The 15873-nt window shown below is 38.7% G+C and overlaps 3 protein-coding genes across 7 annotated transcripts in view; 1 reads left to right on the top strand and 2 right to left on the bottom strand.

Moving 5' to 3' along the window:
- The window catches only part of robo1 (roundabout, axon guidance receptor, homolog 1 (Drosophila)), a 480259-nt gene that overhangs the window by 216220 nt on the left and 248166 nt on the right, over positions 1-15873 (bottom strand). The window lies entirely within an intron of this gene.
- On the top strand, positions 7624-11335 carry LOC125782598 (uncharacterized). The gene is made up of 3 exons (XM_049467122.1): positions 7624-8115; positions 8370-8545; positions 10330-11335. The coding sequence occupies exons 1-3, from the start codon at positions 7941-7943 to the stop codon at positions 11062-11064; spliced, it is 1086 nt and encodes a 361-aa protein (XP_049323079.1). The 5' UTR covers positions 7624-7940; the 3' UTR covers positions 11065-11335.
- LOC125782599 (uncharacterized) lies at positions 11513-13061 on the bottom strand. Its single transcript, XM_049467123.1, has 2 exons — positions 12922-13061; positions 11513-12460 (listed from the first exon to the last, which is right to left on the bottom strand). The coding sequence occupies exons 1-2, from the start codon at positions 12970-12972 to the stop codon at positions 11654-11656; spliced, it is 858 nt and encodes a 285-aa protein (XP_049323080.1). The 5' UTR covers positions 12973-13061; the 3' UTR covers positions 11513-11653.

Raw genomic sequence — 15873 nt, 5'->3', positions numbered from 1 at the left:
AGATACCAGTTTTGGGTTTTGTTGCTCATTTTACAGCTCAGCAGTAAAATCAGTATTGATTTCACCTGTTCACCTCACTATACATACCCCTGCACTTCGCTTACTCAACTCACTCAACCCCAAGTATTAGATCTGCCTCCGTCAGTCTATACAGTTCATATTGATCATGGATTTCTATTGTATCGACCAGATGTAAGAAATACATTGTTATATAAATTTTGTAATTTAGAAAAAAGTTAACAGCAAAAATAAAATAAAAAGTACATATAAAAGGATTCAATAAAATGAGATAACAGTTGTGGGTTTTGTTATTTGCTCATTTTACAGCTCATCTTTTCTAGGGCTAGGTGGACACAACAGTGTTTAAGTAGGCTACCAATCACCTGAGTATTGATTTCACCTGTTCATCTCACCATACATACCCCTGCACTTCGCTCACTCAACTCACTCAACCCCAAGTATTAAATCTGGTTCAGTCAGTCTATCGGTTCATATCGATCATGGATTTCTATTGTATCGACCAGACATAAGAAATATATTGTGATATAAATATTGTAATTTAGTTGAATGTTAGTTTAAAGCAAAAATAAAATGCGCATATAAAAAGAGTGAATAAAGTTAGATAACAAAATTTCTTATTTGCTCATTTCACAGCTCAGCTTTTCTTAAGGTAGGTGGACACAATAGTGTTCACATGTCACAGTTTGTCACACTTTGTCAGTTTCATGTAGGCTACCAATCACCTGAGTATAGATTTCACCTGTTCATCTCACTATACATACCCCTGCACTTCGCTCACTCAACTCACTCAACCCCACGTATTGGATCTGGTTCAGGCAGTCTATACAAAGTGTTCATCTCGCTTGTGTTATTGTTTATTTCAGTGTATGACCAATTTTGTATTTCCAACCACAGCTTGTGCCTATTTTGACCTGGATTGTCTCACCTTCCTTGATATGTTATTGCCTTTTGTATACGCCTTTTGATTATTTTGATGCCTGATGTTTCGCTTGCCTCATCTCTGCCTGGCCGTGAAAAAATAAAGTTATATAACTGCAAAGAGATTTGTGTTGCTGCTACATATTTTATTAAAATAGTATATACTGGCTGTTGTTGTCATTTATAGACTTCAAAATTGGTGTTATTCTGTGTTATATGATATACGTATTTATTCCATGTCCTAGAAATAAGATCCATATTGATGCCTATTGGTTATTAAGTGAGTCTCAGCAGAATGCACTGAATTGAATATTGGAATATAATCAAAAGTCAATAATAATTCGATTTAAAAATGAAATATCGGATCATTTTGACTGATATTGAGATCAGTCAAACCTCAAGCTTTCCATTTCTATCATCAGTATTAAAAAAAAAAATGATGATGACACCATAAGCAATAATCCTAGATATACAGCCACTCAGTGATGCTCAGTATGGCATCATTTATTACAATAATGATAACGCTGTCATATTAAGGACCCCTACAGTAGGACCACTTGACACCAGCATCACAGCACAGGGTCGTTACTGCGTCTTGCTCACTCAACACCATTCCTCACACACAAGAAGAAAAACGTATTAATGTCTTGTTCTCTCCTTCATAAACCCACTCAGACAGCCCCTAATGCTCTGCAGCCACCGCTCAGGCCTGGTCCACTGAGGTGGCCACACACATTTACATGACAGTGATTAACTTTAGCGGCGATATGATTGAATTCTCTGCTCTCATCGAGTGCGGATTAACTCATCCTCTCCCCCCCCCGTCTACATCCTTCCACGCCCGGCCCCGCTGCATCTCCGTCAGTGAATCAATAAGCCATTATGGCTCCCAAACAACGAGCCAAATTAACTTATTGCGGCACCTGCCGAGTCTGCATTATACTAATCCCATTGGAAAGAGCCTAATGAGAACAGGAGCAAGCTGGGGCACGAGACCATTTCAATGACATACGCACACACACACACACACACTTACATATATGTGTATACACACACACACACACACACTCACACCTGCAGTGAAGCTCACAGCTGTACTATACAAGGACATTTCTTATCTGCACCTGAGCTGCACTGCGGAGAGCTGGGGAAGCCCAAGTGATCACACCAGGAGTTGTGAGGTTCCTGCAGTACTGGAGCTGCTATTAATACAGTGTAAACCAAACTACTAAATGCAGTGTCTAGCTGGTGAAATGATTAATTATGCCAAAACAGAGATTTTTTTTATATATTTTTTTATTATTATAACATGAACAGATACATGAAACTTCTTTTATTTATTTCTTGTTTGATACACTATGTTTTTTTCCCCTTTCAGAGTGTGTAAACAAGCTTATTTAGAGTACAATTCAGATCAATAAGCACTTATTGCTCTTTTTTTAAATAGAATTGTGGAATTTTGGACTGTGTTTGATATTCCTATTCATGTGTTATAAAGTCAAATTTTGATATTTCTATTCATGTGTTATAAAGTCAAATTTTGATATTCCTTTTCATGTGTTATAAAGTCAAAGTTTGATATTCCTATTCATGTGTTATAAAGTCAAAGTTTAATATTCCTATTCATGTGTTATAAAGTCAAAGTTTGATATTCTTATTCATGTGTTATAAAGTCAAAGTTTGATATTCCTTTTCATGTGTTATAAAGTCAAAGTTTGATATTCCTATTCATGTGTTATAAAGTCAAAGTTTAATATTCCTATTCATGTGTTATAAAGTCAAAGTTTTATATTCTTATTCATGTGTTATAAAGTCAAAGTTTGATATTCTTATTCATGTGTTATAAAGTCAAAGTTTTATATTCTTATTCATGTGTTATAAAGTCAAAGTTTTATATTCTTATTCATGTGTTATAAAGTCAAAGTATGATATTCTTATTCATGTGTTATAAAGTCAAAGTTTGATATTCTTATTCATGTGTTATAAAGTCAAAGTTTGATATTTCTATTCATGTGCTATGGAGTCAAGGTTACAAAACCTGTTATTAAAGGAAGTTCACGCCAAGGTTTTAGCCAAATAATGAGCCAAATTATTGTGTGTGTGTGTGTGTGTGTGTGTGTGTCTTCCATCCTGACACACTGACCCTCTTTACTACTACACGCCACCTACTAATGGATTCACCACAGAAACAAGCTGACATAAGCCAGAGCTTTTCTTTTCTTCACTCATTCTTTCTCTCTCTCTCCTTCCATCCCTGAATCTGTAAACCTATTCCTGTGCATCCCTCCTGACTCTGGTGTTTAGTTGCAGTGGAATGCTACAGTTTTACAGCCACACCCTTTTCAGAGAGAGAGAGAGAGAGAGCAATTCAACACCATTGTAAATGAAGAACCACTGAAGCAGGAAAGTAATCATTTTGAAACAGTTATTATAGCTATTGCTTATCATCAATGTCCAAATTGACATCAGTGTTACAGTTAGGAAACCCTGACAAACCACTTCCCTTTTAAGAGTATAATTATTATTATTGGATTTGTACATGAAATATCCTCTGATTTTAATGTGTGCCTTCGTATGATATGTCCAGTAATTATAAAATCTAGCATCATATCAGTTATATAATCATCTGCCTTGTGTTGATGTGTATACACGGCAGATAAAGCTAATTCACCCTAATAACGCTGTATTAATCATTTAAAATTTTAGTTTTATGTTTAAGCGATATATATATATATTTTTTTGTGCTGATGTTTATGTATTATACACATTCAGCCGGGCCGTGCAGCCCTGAGTCATGTGTGCAGCTCTAGCACTGAGCCTAACATGGTGCTAATTGCTGAGTGCGTTCAGTTAGCCGCTCTATATTTATCAGCTGTCGTGTTTATTCTGATCATGAGAGGAGCCATTTGTTTTTAATGATCCTCTCTCTTATCTAATTTGGGATGAACACGGGGACTGAAGGGAGTTGGGTCATGTGATACCGTCCCCGCTGCACTGCCCTTTCCAGCGGGATTAACACGATAACTGCCATGCCTGAAAGACTGAGAGAGTCCAGAGTTAAGCCAGACTCTCTCTCTCTCTCTCTCTTTCATTTTATCTATCTCTCAGCTGTATGCAGACTTTTCTCCACACGATTTCCTCATTTGATACATTTTAAACATATGCTGGCTGTTGTTATATTGGCGATCGGGTTACATTTATTCTCTCTCTCTCTCTCTCTCTCTCTCTCTCTTTCATTCTCTCTCTCTCATTCACACATTCATATTCCCTCTGCCTCCCTTTAATACATCAGTAGGACACAAGCAGTAAAATAGAAACAATTAATGCAGTAATCTTACTGTGTGCTTAGTGAACTTAGGAATATGATATACGGAAATGATAAAATCTAAAATAAAATTTTCTATCTGAAACCTGTAAATTCGTTCTTTTAGCATCTGTACTTACTACAAATCCTGAAATTCTTCCTTTTTTTCAAGCAAATAATAGCTGATGTGTGAATGTACAAGAAAAAAAATCATTGAAATCTTAAATGCAAAATTAAGGGCACAGCAGTATGCCAACAGTAAAACAGATTTCATATGGCTCTATGAACTGTATTTAATGTACAATAATAAAGTAATTGAATAAAATAAAATGAAATTATCTAATTAAACTTAAAAAATAACCCTATTAGTTAGCCTTGGGCATTTTGGAGAAGAAAAAAAAATACAGTATCACAATACAATAATAATCAGTGGAATATTTTGGACCAATTGATAAAATGCCTCATTAGCAGCTTTTTAACAGATTTTTAACAAACAACTACTCTCAGATACTAAGTACAGTATTTTTTTTTATATATAAAATCTTCTGCACATAATTAATTCAATTCTCTGTAATGCAGTGTACTCAGTTGTCAGCAATCTATCAGATAAGCTCTGAGAAGTATCATTAATATAATGAAAAGCAAAATGAAGCATGATTAATACAATTTTGTTACAATACCCTTCTGTACTATTAGTTTAGTTTAGTTTAATTGCCCAGAAAGAAATGCAGAAATTTGACACACACACACAAACAAGTAATACAAGGAAATGTCTCATAAGTTCTGGCATACCTAATAAAAGCTAAGGAACTCTTAACTGACCTGTGGTATGTGTGTGTATGGGGTCGTTTGACCGTTTTTTTGTTTTTTTTCGTTTTTTTTTATGGACAATAGCTTTTAGCCAGAAGCTGCAGATCATTAGCACTTGCTCTGCTGTTCTCTATGGGTGTACACATGTTACACATGTTTAATTTAAGGTATATGTAGAGATATGTAGAGACCAAACTTTCATTGTGGAAATTTACCACTGTTTTCGCCCAATAGCTGCAGCAACAGTTCTCGATTTTTTAGCTTTGGATCTTATCATTTATTAATTTGAAGCTCAATGCTATGCAGTGAATCTCCAACCTAAACTCATTAGATCCAACAGGGTCTTGCCAACATTCTGTAAAGCCTGTCCAACCATGCAGCAGCCAGCAGATACAGAAGAGCTGTTCTGCCGGTGGAACGTGGACAGCAGTAATTAAGCTCTGCAGATTTTAGATAATTCAGTGCTGTTGGTGGAAGTGCACTGCAGTCTGCATTTGGACGGCTCTCTGCTGAAGCCTCCCCATCTGACGGGCAGTCAGTGAATAAACACACGCGTGCATTCATACAGACGGTGTGTCAGCAGTCTGGGAGAGAGACCGACTCGTTTTGTGTACTCGTTTTGTGTACTCGTTTTGACTACTCTCTTCCCTTGCCCTCTGTATATATTTTTTTTAATAGTTGCAACCAACTTTTGTACATTGACTACCTTTTTTTTTGTCTTGCTCTTTTTTCCTGCTGGATTTCCACACTTGTTTTTGATGTCTTCCTGTGACTAACCCTGCCTGTCCCGAACTACCCCTGTATGCCTAGCCTCCCCTTGATTTGGGATCTGCGAGTGTCTGTCCATGGTTTGTCCAACCAGACAATTAAATCATTTTTTTTTTATAGTTCTCTATCAGCTGATTTTTTTCTTATAATATTAAACGCAGGGAAATATTGCCAATATTATCAGTGAACTGATTTATCAGTCAAATCCTTGTGCCAAGAATTAATGACAGTTCATCTCAAACTCTAGTCCACCCTCTCCAAAAAAGCCTCCTCCAAATCTCGCACGTTCCTCCACATCCACATCCACCTTAATCCTCCCCGCCTTTATCAGAGGGGCCGGCTGAAAAGCTTCAAGCACCAGCTTAACCCTCTGCTCTATTAAACACTTCAATCTAGCAGAGCAAAAACCGCATCATACACACACACACATTATAACTAAATAAATAAATTAATAAATAAACCCGCCAGCCTCCGGAGACTCTCCAACCAAGAGTGGGGAGATTAGAGGCAGCAGTGGGGCCTAATAGCTCGCTGCTCCACTCAAGACGGCAGATTAGCACGAGACACGCGCGTCCTATCTGCGCCCTCCAGCCGAGAGGGACTTCACAATCATCCCGGTTTATCAGGAACGGAGGCCAGTGGAGAGGAAATCACTCCATCAGCTGGCCAGGATGTAAAGCTCGCTGCAGCAGGAGGACGCAGTAGTTTAAGCTGTGCTGCTGTGTTTATCGGGAGCTCCGTAAGAGAGAGCTGAAGAGGAGATAAGTGGGGAGGATGAGTCCAGCTGTATCAGACACTTACTGTCTCTGAAGCCCTGTCTTCTCCTGACCAAAATGTACTGTACTGGGTTTAAGAGACATTTACTGTACACCTATAGGCCCAATCTCATTTCTCTTTTTTACCCTTACCCCTCGTATTCGAGTGTAACTTTTCCCAGTGGAACAAAGGTACAGGGGAGGGGGTGAAATCCAGTTCAAACTTCAGTTTCTGAATCAGTTTCTCTGATTTTGATATTTATAGGTAAATGTTTGAGTAAAATGAACATTGTTGTTTTATTCTATAAACTACAGACAACATTTCTCTCGAATTCCAACTAAAACATTATTGTCATTTAGAGCATTTATTTGCAGAAAATGAGAAATGACTGAAATAACAAAAAAACGCAGAACTTTCAGACCTCACATAAGGCAAAGAAAGCAAGTTCAGAAATCAATATTTGGTGGAATAAACCTGGTTTTTAATCACAGTTTTCATGCATCTTGGCATGTTCTCCTCCACCAGTCTTACACACTGCTTTTGGATAACTTCATGTCACTCCTGTTACAAAAAAAATCAAGCAGTTCAGATTAGTTTAAAGGCTTGTGACCATCCATCTTCCTCTTGATTATATTCCAGAGGTTTTCAATTTGGTAAAATCAAGAAAAAAAAATCATCATTTTTAAGTGGTTTCTTATATTCTTTTCCAGAGCTGTAGCTATAACAGTGGCGTGCTAAAGTTAAGCAACCTAGCTGCTGGTTAACTAGTTAACTTTAGTTATTTTCTTTTATTGTTCCGTTCCACCTTAAATGCCGTAGCCCCTACAGCCTCTGTTGCACCATTTAAGGTGGAATGGGAAGCTTAGCTAGCTAGCTACAAACTAGAGACGAACTGTTAGTGGTTTTGTATGCTTGTTATGAAGAAAATGGCCATAAAACATTGAAACTAATATATTGGATATCGTCATTTTTAACAAGGAAACACTCAGCAACACCATAGCAAAAACCATGTAAACCAAATGGTATACCATAGCAATGTAAAGCCAGGCGGACACTGTGCGATTTTAGCCCGATTTTAAGCCCGATCCGGTCGGATGCGACTGAATTTCATGATCGGGCCGAATTTTAGCTTGATCGTGAGTCGTTTGTCGTGCAGTGTGAGAGGGGAAGCGATGTCCGATTAATTGCCCATACGAGCTGCGAATGAGCAGTCGGACGCGACCAGGGATTTCTGACATGCCAGAAATTTTGGTCGCTTGTCTCACAGTGTGAGCTGTTTTGCGGGCCGATTTCTTAACGTCACGACCTGTTTTCCCAAAATTCACTGCAAATATACCCATAAACCCCATGCGACAGATCGAGGATGTCAACAATGGCGCAAAGGCAACGCGTTGTATGGACCGAAGACCTGGAGACCAGTCTAGTGGAGCTTTGGCAGCAGCATTCGTGCCTCTACGATCTTTCGTCATCTTCCTACCATGACAGACAGGCACGTGAAAAACGTTGGCAAGAGATAGCCGGAGTCCTGCAGTTGCCTGGTAAGTTTCGTTTAGTTTAGCTTTGCTATGCAAGCTAGTTAGGTGGTTTGATGGTGCTTTCACTTGTTTTTCAGCAAAATGCTTTGTGTGTGTGTGTGTGTGTGTGTGTGTGTGTGTGTGATTCAAATTGAGCTGGTCAAGATTGAGTGTTTGTGTTATGTGGACAAAGATAAATACATTGTATGAAAAACAAGCTTCATATATTAATGTGTGATTAATAAGGATGTGATCTTTTTCTATTTTATTTTTACCAGCCAATGAAGTGAAAACCAGAGCAGCTTCTTTTAGAACCCAATATGGAAAGCTTCTCAAACCTAAACCTAGTGGCAGTGGTCAGAAACCTCTAACATCAAAACAACAATGGATTCTCACTCATCTAGACTTTCTGAAGCCCCATGTGACGCACAGAACCACAGCCACAACACTGGCAGTAAGTGATTGATATCATATAAATTAACATATAAATTAAACAAAAATCCAACAGTCTGAGACTACATCAAAAAATTGTTGTTTTAATTTAAATGTGAGAATAAGCAACACTATTTAGAATAAAATTCTTGGTGATTTTTATATTAAGTTAATTTGAGCTACAGGGCCCTATCGTCCACCCCGCGCAAGGTGTGCAGTCTATTTTTACGCCTTGTGCACTCGTCCTCAAAAATAGCAATGGACTTTCGGAATATATTAAGGCCATGGGCGTGGTGGTCTGGAAATGAGGTGTGTTCAGGTAAATTCCTGGCGTGTTTTTATCTTGGCGGCGAAAAACCGATCCGGTGAAACGACATCTAAATTCAACAGTCACTCACGCAGTCTAAACGATCACCCTGTGACCCGCGCTCCAAAATACCCCATACTATCACTTCCTTACCACAGAAAAATACACCTTACCCACAGCCTTCAGCAATCAACTATAAAAATAAAATATACTTAATCTGCACAGTAGCTATAAATTATTATTAGTCATATTTATTTCTGTCAGTTATAAGTATTTATATTTATGTTCGGTACACAGACTTATAGCTTAATATAGCAGACACAGGCATTCTGCTGTTTAAGAATTTCAAGAGATGCTTATTCTCAGTCAATAGCTGGAGTTTTTGAAAAGAAAAATTAAAAGAGAAAATAACTTTGACAAACATAAATTTATTTTATTTCACTTTTCTATTATATCTGAAAAATAAAGCACATTGTCAGCGTCTGGTGCTGCCCGTCAATTATATAAAACTTAAAACATGCACAGAAATATAAAGCTATATTTTATAATTCGTTTCTTTTCGCCAGGTCAAATTTATTAAAATTATAAATATATTAATTTAATAATTAAAATCTCATCCAGTGCTCCAGAATATTAGCCACGCAAAGCCAGCTTAGCGCAGCGCGTGGCATTGCGCGCGGCATTGCGCGCAGAATAACCTCTGTCTTCTAAAATAAACATTTTAATAAATAAGGTCGGAGAAGTGTATTAAAATTAATGCTATTAAACTTACTAAAGCTAATAAATGTACTGATAATTAATCAAGATAAATCGGACAAAATGCGCTGCGCCTCTCTCTCGCAGCGCGGAGCTGAATTCAGCGCGAGGCTACAGATAATAGAAAACTCAGTTCAGTTGAATAAAAATAATGCCATCAAAGCCGTCTACACTAAGATTTCCTTGTGATTTAGGCCAAGCATAAAGTAACATTTGATTAATTTAATCAACTGAGATATTAAGTCGGAGAAACGCTGTAGTGCATTGGTAGACAAATAATAAAAAATTATTTCATAATTACGACATAATTCATAAAAACGAAATAGTTTGTTGTAATTACAATATGTTTATTTCATAACACAAAGAAATAAATTAAATAAATAATTTATAAATAATTTTAAAACAAACTCCAGAATCATTGTTTCTGACAAATGTTCGTGTTGCTGTTTTTTCTTTTTGCGTCCCCCTCCAGTGCAACCGAAGCCCACGAAGAAGTCGGGGCACACAAAGTTCGGCTCCTGGTCCGTTTTTTTAATTTCCCATTTTTGGAGGAATCTATCTCATCATAGGCTTTTGCACAAAGTTACAGGGTTTATTCCAGCTCAAGTGGGCTAATAAACAGAAATTAATAGATGCATGTTCACTAGGGGTCTCAGACGTTTGGACACCACTGTGTCTGTATAGCTGTAAATATAAAGAAAGTAATCAGCACATCTTCATATTGTATATGTGATTTAACACAGCTTGACACTGTGGAGTGTGAGGACATCGAAGGTATAGAGGAGGAGCAGGAGGAGGATGCAGACATAACTGTTGACTGTGTCAGTTCTCCAGAGATGGCAACAAGAAAAGGAGATCCAACAGCACCTAGGTCATTCCTGCAGTCACCCATTACCTCTACATCTGGAACCCCTTCACCTGGGACCCCTTTATCAGCATCAGGCCAGTCCTCTAGATGTTCAACCCCTTTTCCAGAGGGAGAAACATCATTATCTGCATCTACATTATGTGTTGAAGATGGTTCAAAAATACCCCGCACCAGCAAGACCAAGGTCAGGTCCTCTGATACAACCAACATTGAACTTTTAAAGATGTCTCTTTTGAAACAGATTCAGTGTACCCTTTCTTCAGCTGATAACAGTGAGGATGTATTTGGTCAACAAGTGGCAAGTGAGCTGAAAAAAATACAAAATTCAGCTGTTCAATTAAGAGTTCGGAGAAGCATTATGAATATGCTTTATGATGCCCAAGAGGAAGAACAGGCAAGAAAACATGGGCACAACAGTCAGTTCCCACCATTTTCAGCACCACATGCAGCTCCACCAATTTATGGCCACTATACACCCATTGGTATCTCAGTGCCAAGTTCACCCTTTCACACTCAGCACAGCCTCCAGTCTCAGTCTCAAAGCCTTCAGCCTCAACCCCCGTCCTTCTTACAGATGATGAATACTGATGATACAGATACCAGTCTGTAATTAAGATGTTGCTCAAACCCCTCTACCACTGACTGTTTTCCACTGAAGTTCTGTAGTCAGTGCTTGAGTGCCTAGGAAATTTCTCCTGAGAGGTTCATATCCCGAGTTAATAATTTCTGTTATTTCTGTTTCTTTTTTTTTTTTGAGTGAACTGTTTACAAAGTGTTAACAGAGAGTTAACAGAGAGATGTGTACAAAGAACTTGACTTTCAAGGTCACTGTATTTTATTTAAAATTAAAAAGCCATTTTTTTTGAAGAAACAAAAGGAGTATTCACTTTGAAGTTAACTGAGTTGATAGTAAATATTTTATGTTCACTGTTTACTGATTACAAAATAAAATGAGTGAAACATTAATGTATGCCTCCTTAATAAAGAGCAAAGCATAAGAAATAATTTGTAAATGATTGTTTTCTGAGAACACAGGAACCAAAGGCAAGAACCAAAATATACACAATGTAAAATCTATGTCTACAGGAAAAAAAAATTACAACACTGTTCTGCTGAGCAGCTGATTTTAGTAGTAGTAGTAGAATTTTAATAGTACCCAGATGGCCTTCAACAGTTAAGGCCTCTTTCTAGCCAATAAGTTACACCATACTGTCTTGCCATGAAATACTCCCAGCAGGTGAAACAAAGTACTGACAAAGTGCATCCCTTTGCTGCTTTGCTGCAACAGAAGGGTTTCTTGCTCTCCCCATGGATGCAGGCTGGAGTACACCTTCTCTCCTCCATGCCCCTTCTACAAGTTGATGGTTTGCGTCTTCTGCATCCACATAAGCAGGTGGCACATATGCTTCAGATCTTCTTTGTCGCAAAAAGTTGTGCAGGCACAGACAAGCAAGGGTAATTGTCACCACCTTGTTGGGCTCGAGACAAATCGTAGATCTGAAGACCCGGAAGCGATTTGCCAGTATTCCAAATGCGTTTTCTACCACACGCCTGGCCCTGGAAAGGCGGTAGTTGTAGATCCTTTGATCTTTGTTCATACTCCTAAAGGGATAAGGCTTCATGAGATCGGGTCGGAGTGGGTAGGCCTCATCACCAATGAACATGTATGGCATTGTGATATTGCTGTTGGGCAGTGGCTCCTCAGGGGGTGCATGAAGAAGGCCTCTGTCCATGGCAACCCTTAGATCTGAGTGTGCAAACACTCCACCATCTGAAATTCTGCCCTGGGTGCCAACACATGCATACACAAATTTGTAGTGGGCATCAACAACAGCCATAAGCGTGATTGAAAACCTTGACTTATAGTTGTAGAACATGCTCCCACTCTTGGCAGGTGGCTGTATGGAAATATGTTTCCCATCCACTGCTCCCAGACAGTGTGGAAACTGCCACTTCTCAAGAAAATCCTTAGCAATGTCCCTCCACTCTGATTCTGTCGTTGGTGTCTTTGAAACACAAATCAGATCAAGACAGAGTTAATTGATAACTGCAAATATATATATTTCAGCATTCAAGTGTTAATTACAATTACAGGTTTTACAGCTATCTTTTTATTGGTACACTCTGATATTTGTGTAATGTAAATTACATGTACCAATTATCATGTTATCATTAATACCTCACTCAGAAAAAAGGTACAAAACTATCACTGAGGTGGTACCCTCAAAGGTATGTTTTTTAAATAATTGCACTATTATTCAATACAGTTACATATATTTTAAATCTGTATTGTCTCCACGCATACCGCCATGACTAGACTAAATTATTTATATGAAATTTATTTATAAGATACTGAAGCACAAGCATGAGGTGAATTACAAATCTGTGATGCACACACCCACAAAGAATAAACAAAGATATTTACATTTTCTACTAAGGGGCTTTAGGAAATTTCTGGGTCTGTTACCTTCAGATAATCCTCTTTTAGTACAGAGTGTAGGGCAGCACAGGTCTCCATGACAATTTTGCTCAGCGTAGTGCTTCCAATGCGATACTGGAAGCCTAATGATTTGAATGTCTCACCTGTTGAAGTAAATACTGCTTTTAGTAAACTTTACACATTGATAAATCTATGACAGATCAGACAAAGACCTTCATGATATGGTAAGTCTACTAAGAGCTTTTACTTTAAATGAATTAGGGCATTTACATTTTATATCTACTTACATCAAGGAAAATATTTGTAAACTGTCATATACAACCATTCAGAACATGACTGAGTGTAGGGTGCATATTAACCTGTAGCCAAGAACCGTAATGTGACAGAAAGCCTTTCTTTTGCCGTGATGGCCTTTCTCATGTGGGTATCTTGTTTCTGGATATGAGGAGTAACTTTTTCAAGGAGATAGCTGAAGTCCTCAAATGACATGCGCAACAGGTCACGAAAACCCTTCATATCATCCATCTACATATAATAATATAAAAGAGGAAAAGCAGTATTGTAGATTTCATAGACCGTTACATACTGATATAGGACATTTATTGAATCAGCAGACAAAATCCAAGTCACTGATACACATAGCGAGTGGACAATGCTTCAGACACTCCTAAACACTCATACACTGAAGTAGCATCAGAGGTCTGCACTCGTCAGATTATCTTGCGGCGCGGGACAGAACGAGCGGGACCACATTACAGAGGTCCCGCTTCCGCAAATGAATAAATAGTTAAGAAATAATCACGCAATGATTCCCATGCATAACGAACAGAAAACAACTCAATCAGTAAGAAAGCAATGAACTATTTCATTTTGTAATTTTGCTACAGAAATCAATAATATCGGTCTGCAGATATATGCCAGCAGATTCACGCCAGCAACCAAAGCTGCAAAAAAGGAGGCCGAAATCGCACAGTGTCCGCCTGGCTTTAATAGCCAATGCAAGCAACAAAAAACCCTCAAGAAAAATCTCAACGCGGAGGATGGACCGACACACACACACACACACACACACACTGACGGCATGTGTTTGGACTGTGGTAAGAAACTGGACAGCAGTATTCAGTGCTAAATTGCTGTTTTAGTAAATAGTAAATTTGAAGCACTAAATTTAATTAATTCAATTCATATTAGGACTGCGGGCGGGAGCGCGGCAGGATTGTGTAGTGGCGGGCGGGCGCTGGATTAAACCCAGCTATTTTTGGCGGGAGCGGGCGGTTAACGGGACAAAAACATGCGGGAGCGGGTTTAAAAAAGCAGCCCCGCGCAGACCTCTACAGCATACCTCTAACTCCTTCTGCAAAACGGACAACCCGTAGAGTCCACGTCGCCTCAGCCACCTGCGAGTCCATTTGCGTCTCTTCTGTGGACTTTCAGCGCACAACAGGGCACAAATAAGCAAAGATACGCGCTTTCTTTTGCAAGGCGACATGTTGTTATGAAGCGAGAGTTTGTACGCAAAGAAAGCTCCGCCTACGGGCTGCGTAGACGTGCAGTAAGCTCCGCCTACGGGCTGCGTTTAGACGTGCAGTGTAAGCTCCCCCGTCGCAGCAGGTCAGTCGGACCGTACAGTGTGTGCAGATGAATCGCAGGCGTTGTTCATACACGACAAACGATTCAAACGTGCAGTGTGAGCTCTCCAGAACGCATCCGATTAAAAAAATCGCACAGTGTCCGCCTGGCTTAAAATAGCACAATATAGTAATCAATATAGTAACTAAAATGGGAACTACTTAACCATACCTAATTTAGCAAGACCACGGCATCCATCTGGAATAGCACCTAGAAACACCATAGCAACCACTTAACAACACCATAGCAACTACTATAGCAATCCTATAGCACCTTGAAAACCGTTACCACCCAAGATCCACTTAACAACCCTACAGCAACCACAGCAAGCAACAGGCAACACCATAGAAACCACCAGAGTCAACTGCCTGTTATTGAAAACCACTTTATAAATAGCCAAAAGCTCTCACTGTAAAGTAACTCAGAGTGTAACTAATTACTAATTACAATTACTCGTAACTTATTTACACTTAAACAATTAGCTCACTGCACTTAAATGGTCTAGACGTCTGAGAGTAACAAGCAGCTTGTCAACACTGATAAGTGTAGTAATTAAATGAGTAAGACCTGCAAACAAGACACACAATCCAGTCAGACAGCAGCGTGAGGGATTATCTCAGCGCTGCGTCACGTGACCCGCAGGGTAAAATCACCTGAGGACAGTGGAGCTCAGCTGGCCGAGGCGGTTCCTGGGATCAAAGCCTGGCTGAGAGGCAGGAGAAGCAGAGGCCCCAATTACGCCGGACAGGCAGGCAGGTCTCGTCTACCTCATTTAACCTACTGAAATCTATGCCACCTAATTACCTGCGTCTGGGGCCTAGGAGAGATCGACCCCTGTCTTATCTTCAAACAATGCATTCTCCTCCCTAAATGGGCCATTCATGGGTCCTGCTCCCTCCTATTCAGGCTGCTGTTTTACGGCTGGGAATAGGCACTGGTCACACCCACGCGTGACATAAACAGCCCTGTTTGATGTGTGGAGAAGATAGAATGAAGAGAAGTTCTCGTTTTTTTCTTGTAAAGATTTTAGGTAGGCCTTTATAATTACATTATCAACTTATTCAGTTCTATAATACAGCTCTGGAAAAAAAAATAAGAGACCACTTCAGTTTCTGAATCAGTTTTTCAGATTTTGCTATTTATTATATATTATATATATATATATATATATATATATATATATATATATATTTTTTTTTTTTTTTTTTTGCACAAATAGAATGTAATGTCAAGTAAACAAACAAACAAACGAAAAATAACGGGAAGTAAAAAAAAAAAAAAAAACTAAAAGAGGCTTGTACAAAGTACTTTCCCTCCAAGGAAATTATAGGAGAAACACAGAAGAAAATA

This window comes from Astyanax mexicanus, chromosome 18 (assembly GCF_023375975.1).
Source record: "Astyanax mexicanus isolate ESR-SI-001 chromosome 18, AstMex3_surface, whole genome shotgun sequence".
In the NCBI taxonomy this organism is placed as follows: domain Eukaryota; kingdom Metazoa; phylum Chordata; class Actinopteri; order Characiformes; family Acestrorhamphidae; genus Astyanax; species Astyanax mexicanus.
This window is presented reverse-complemented; position numbering and strand designations above follow the sequence as displayed.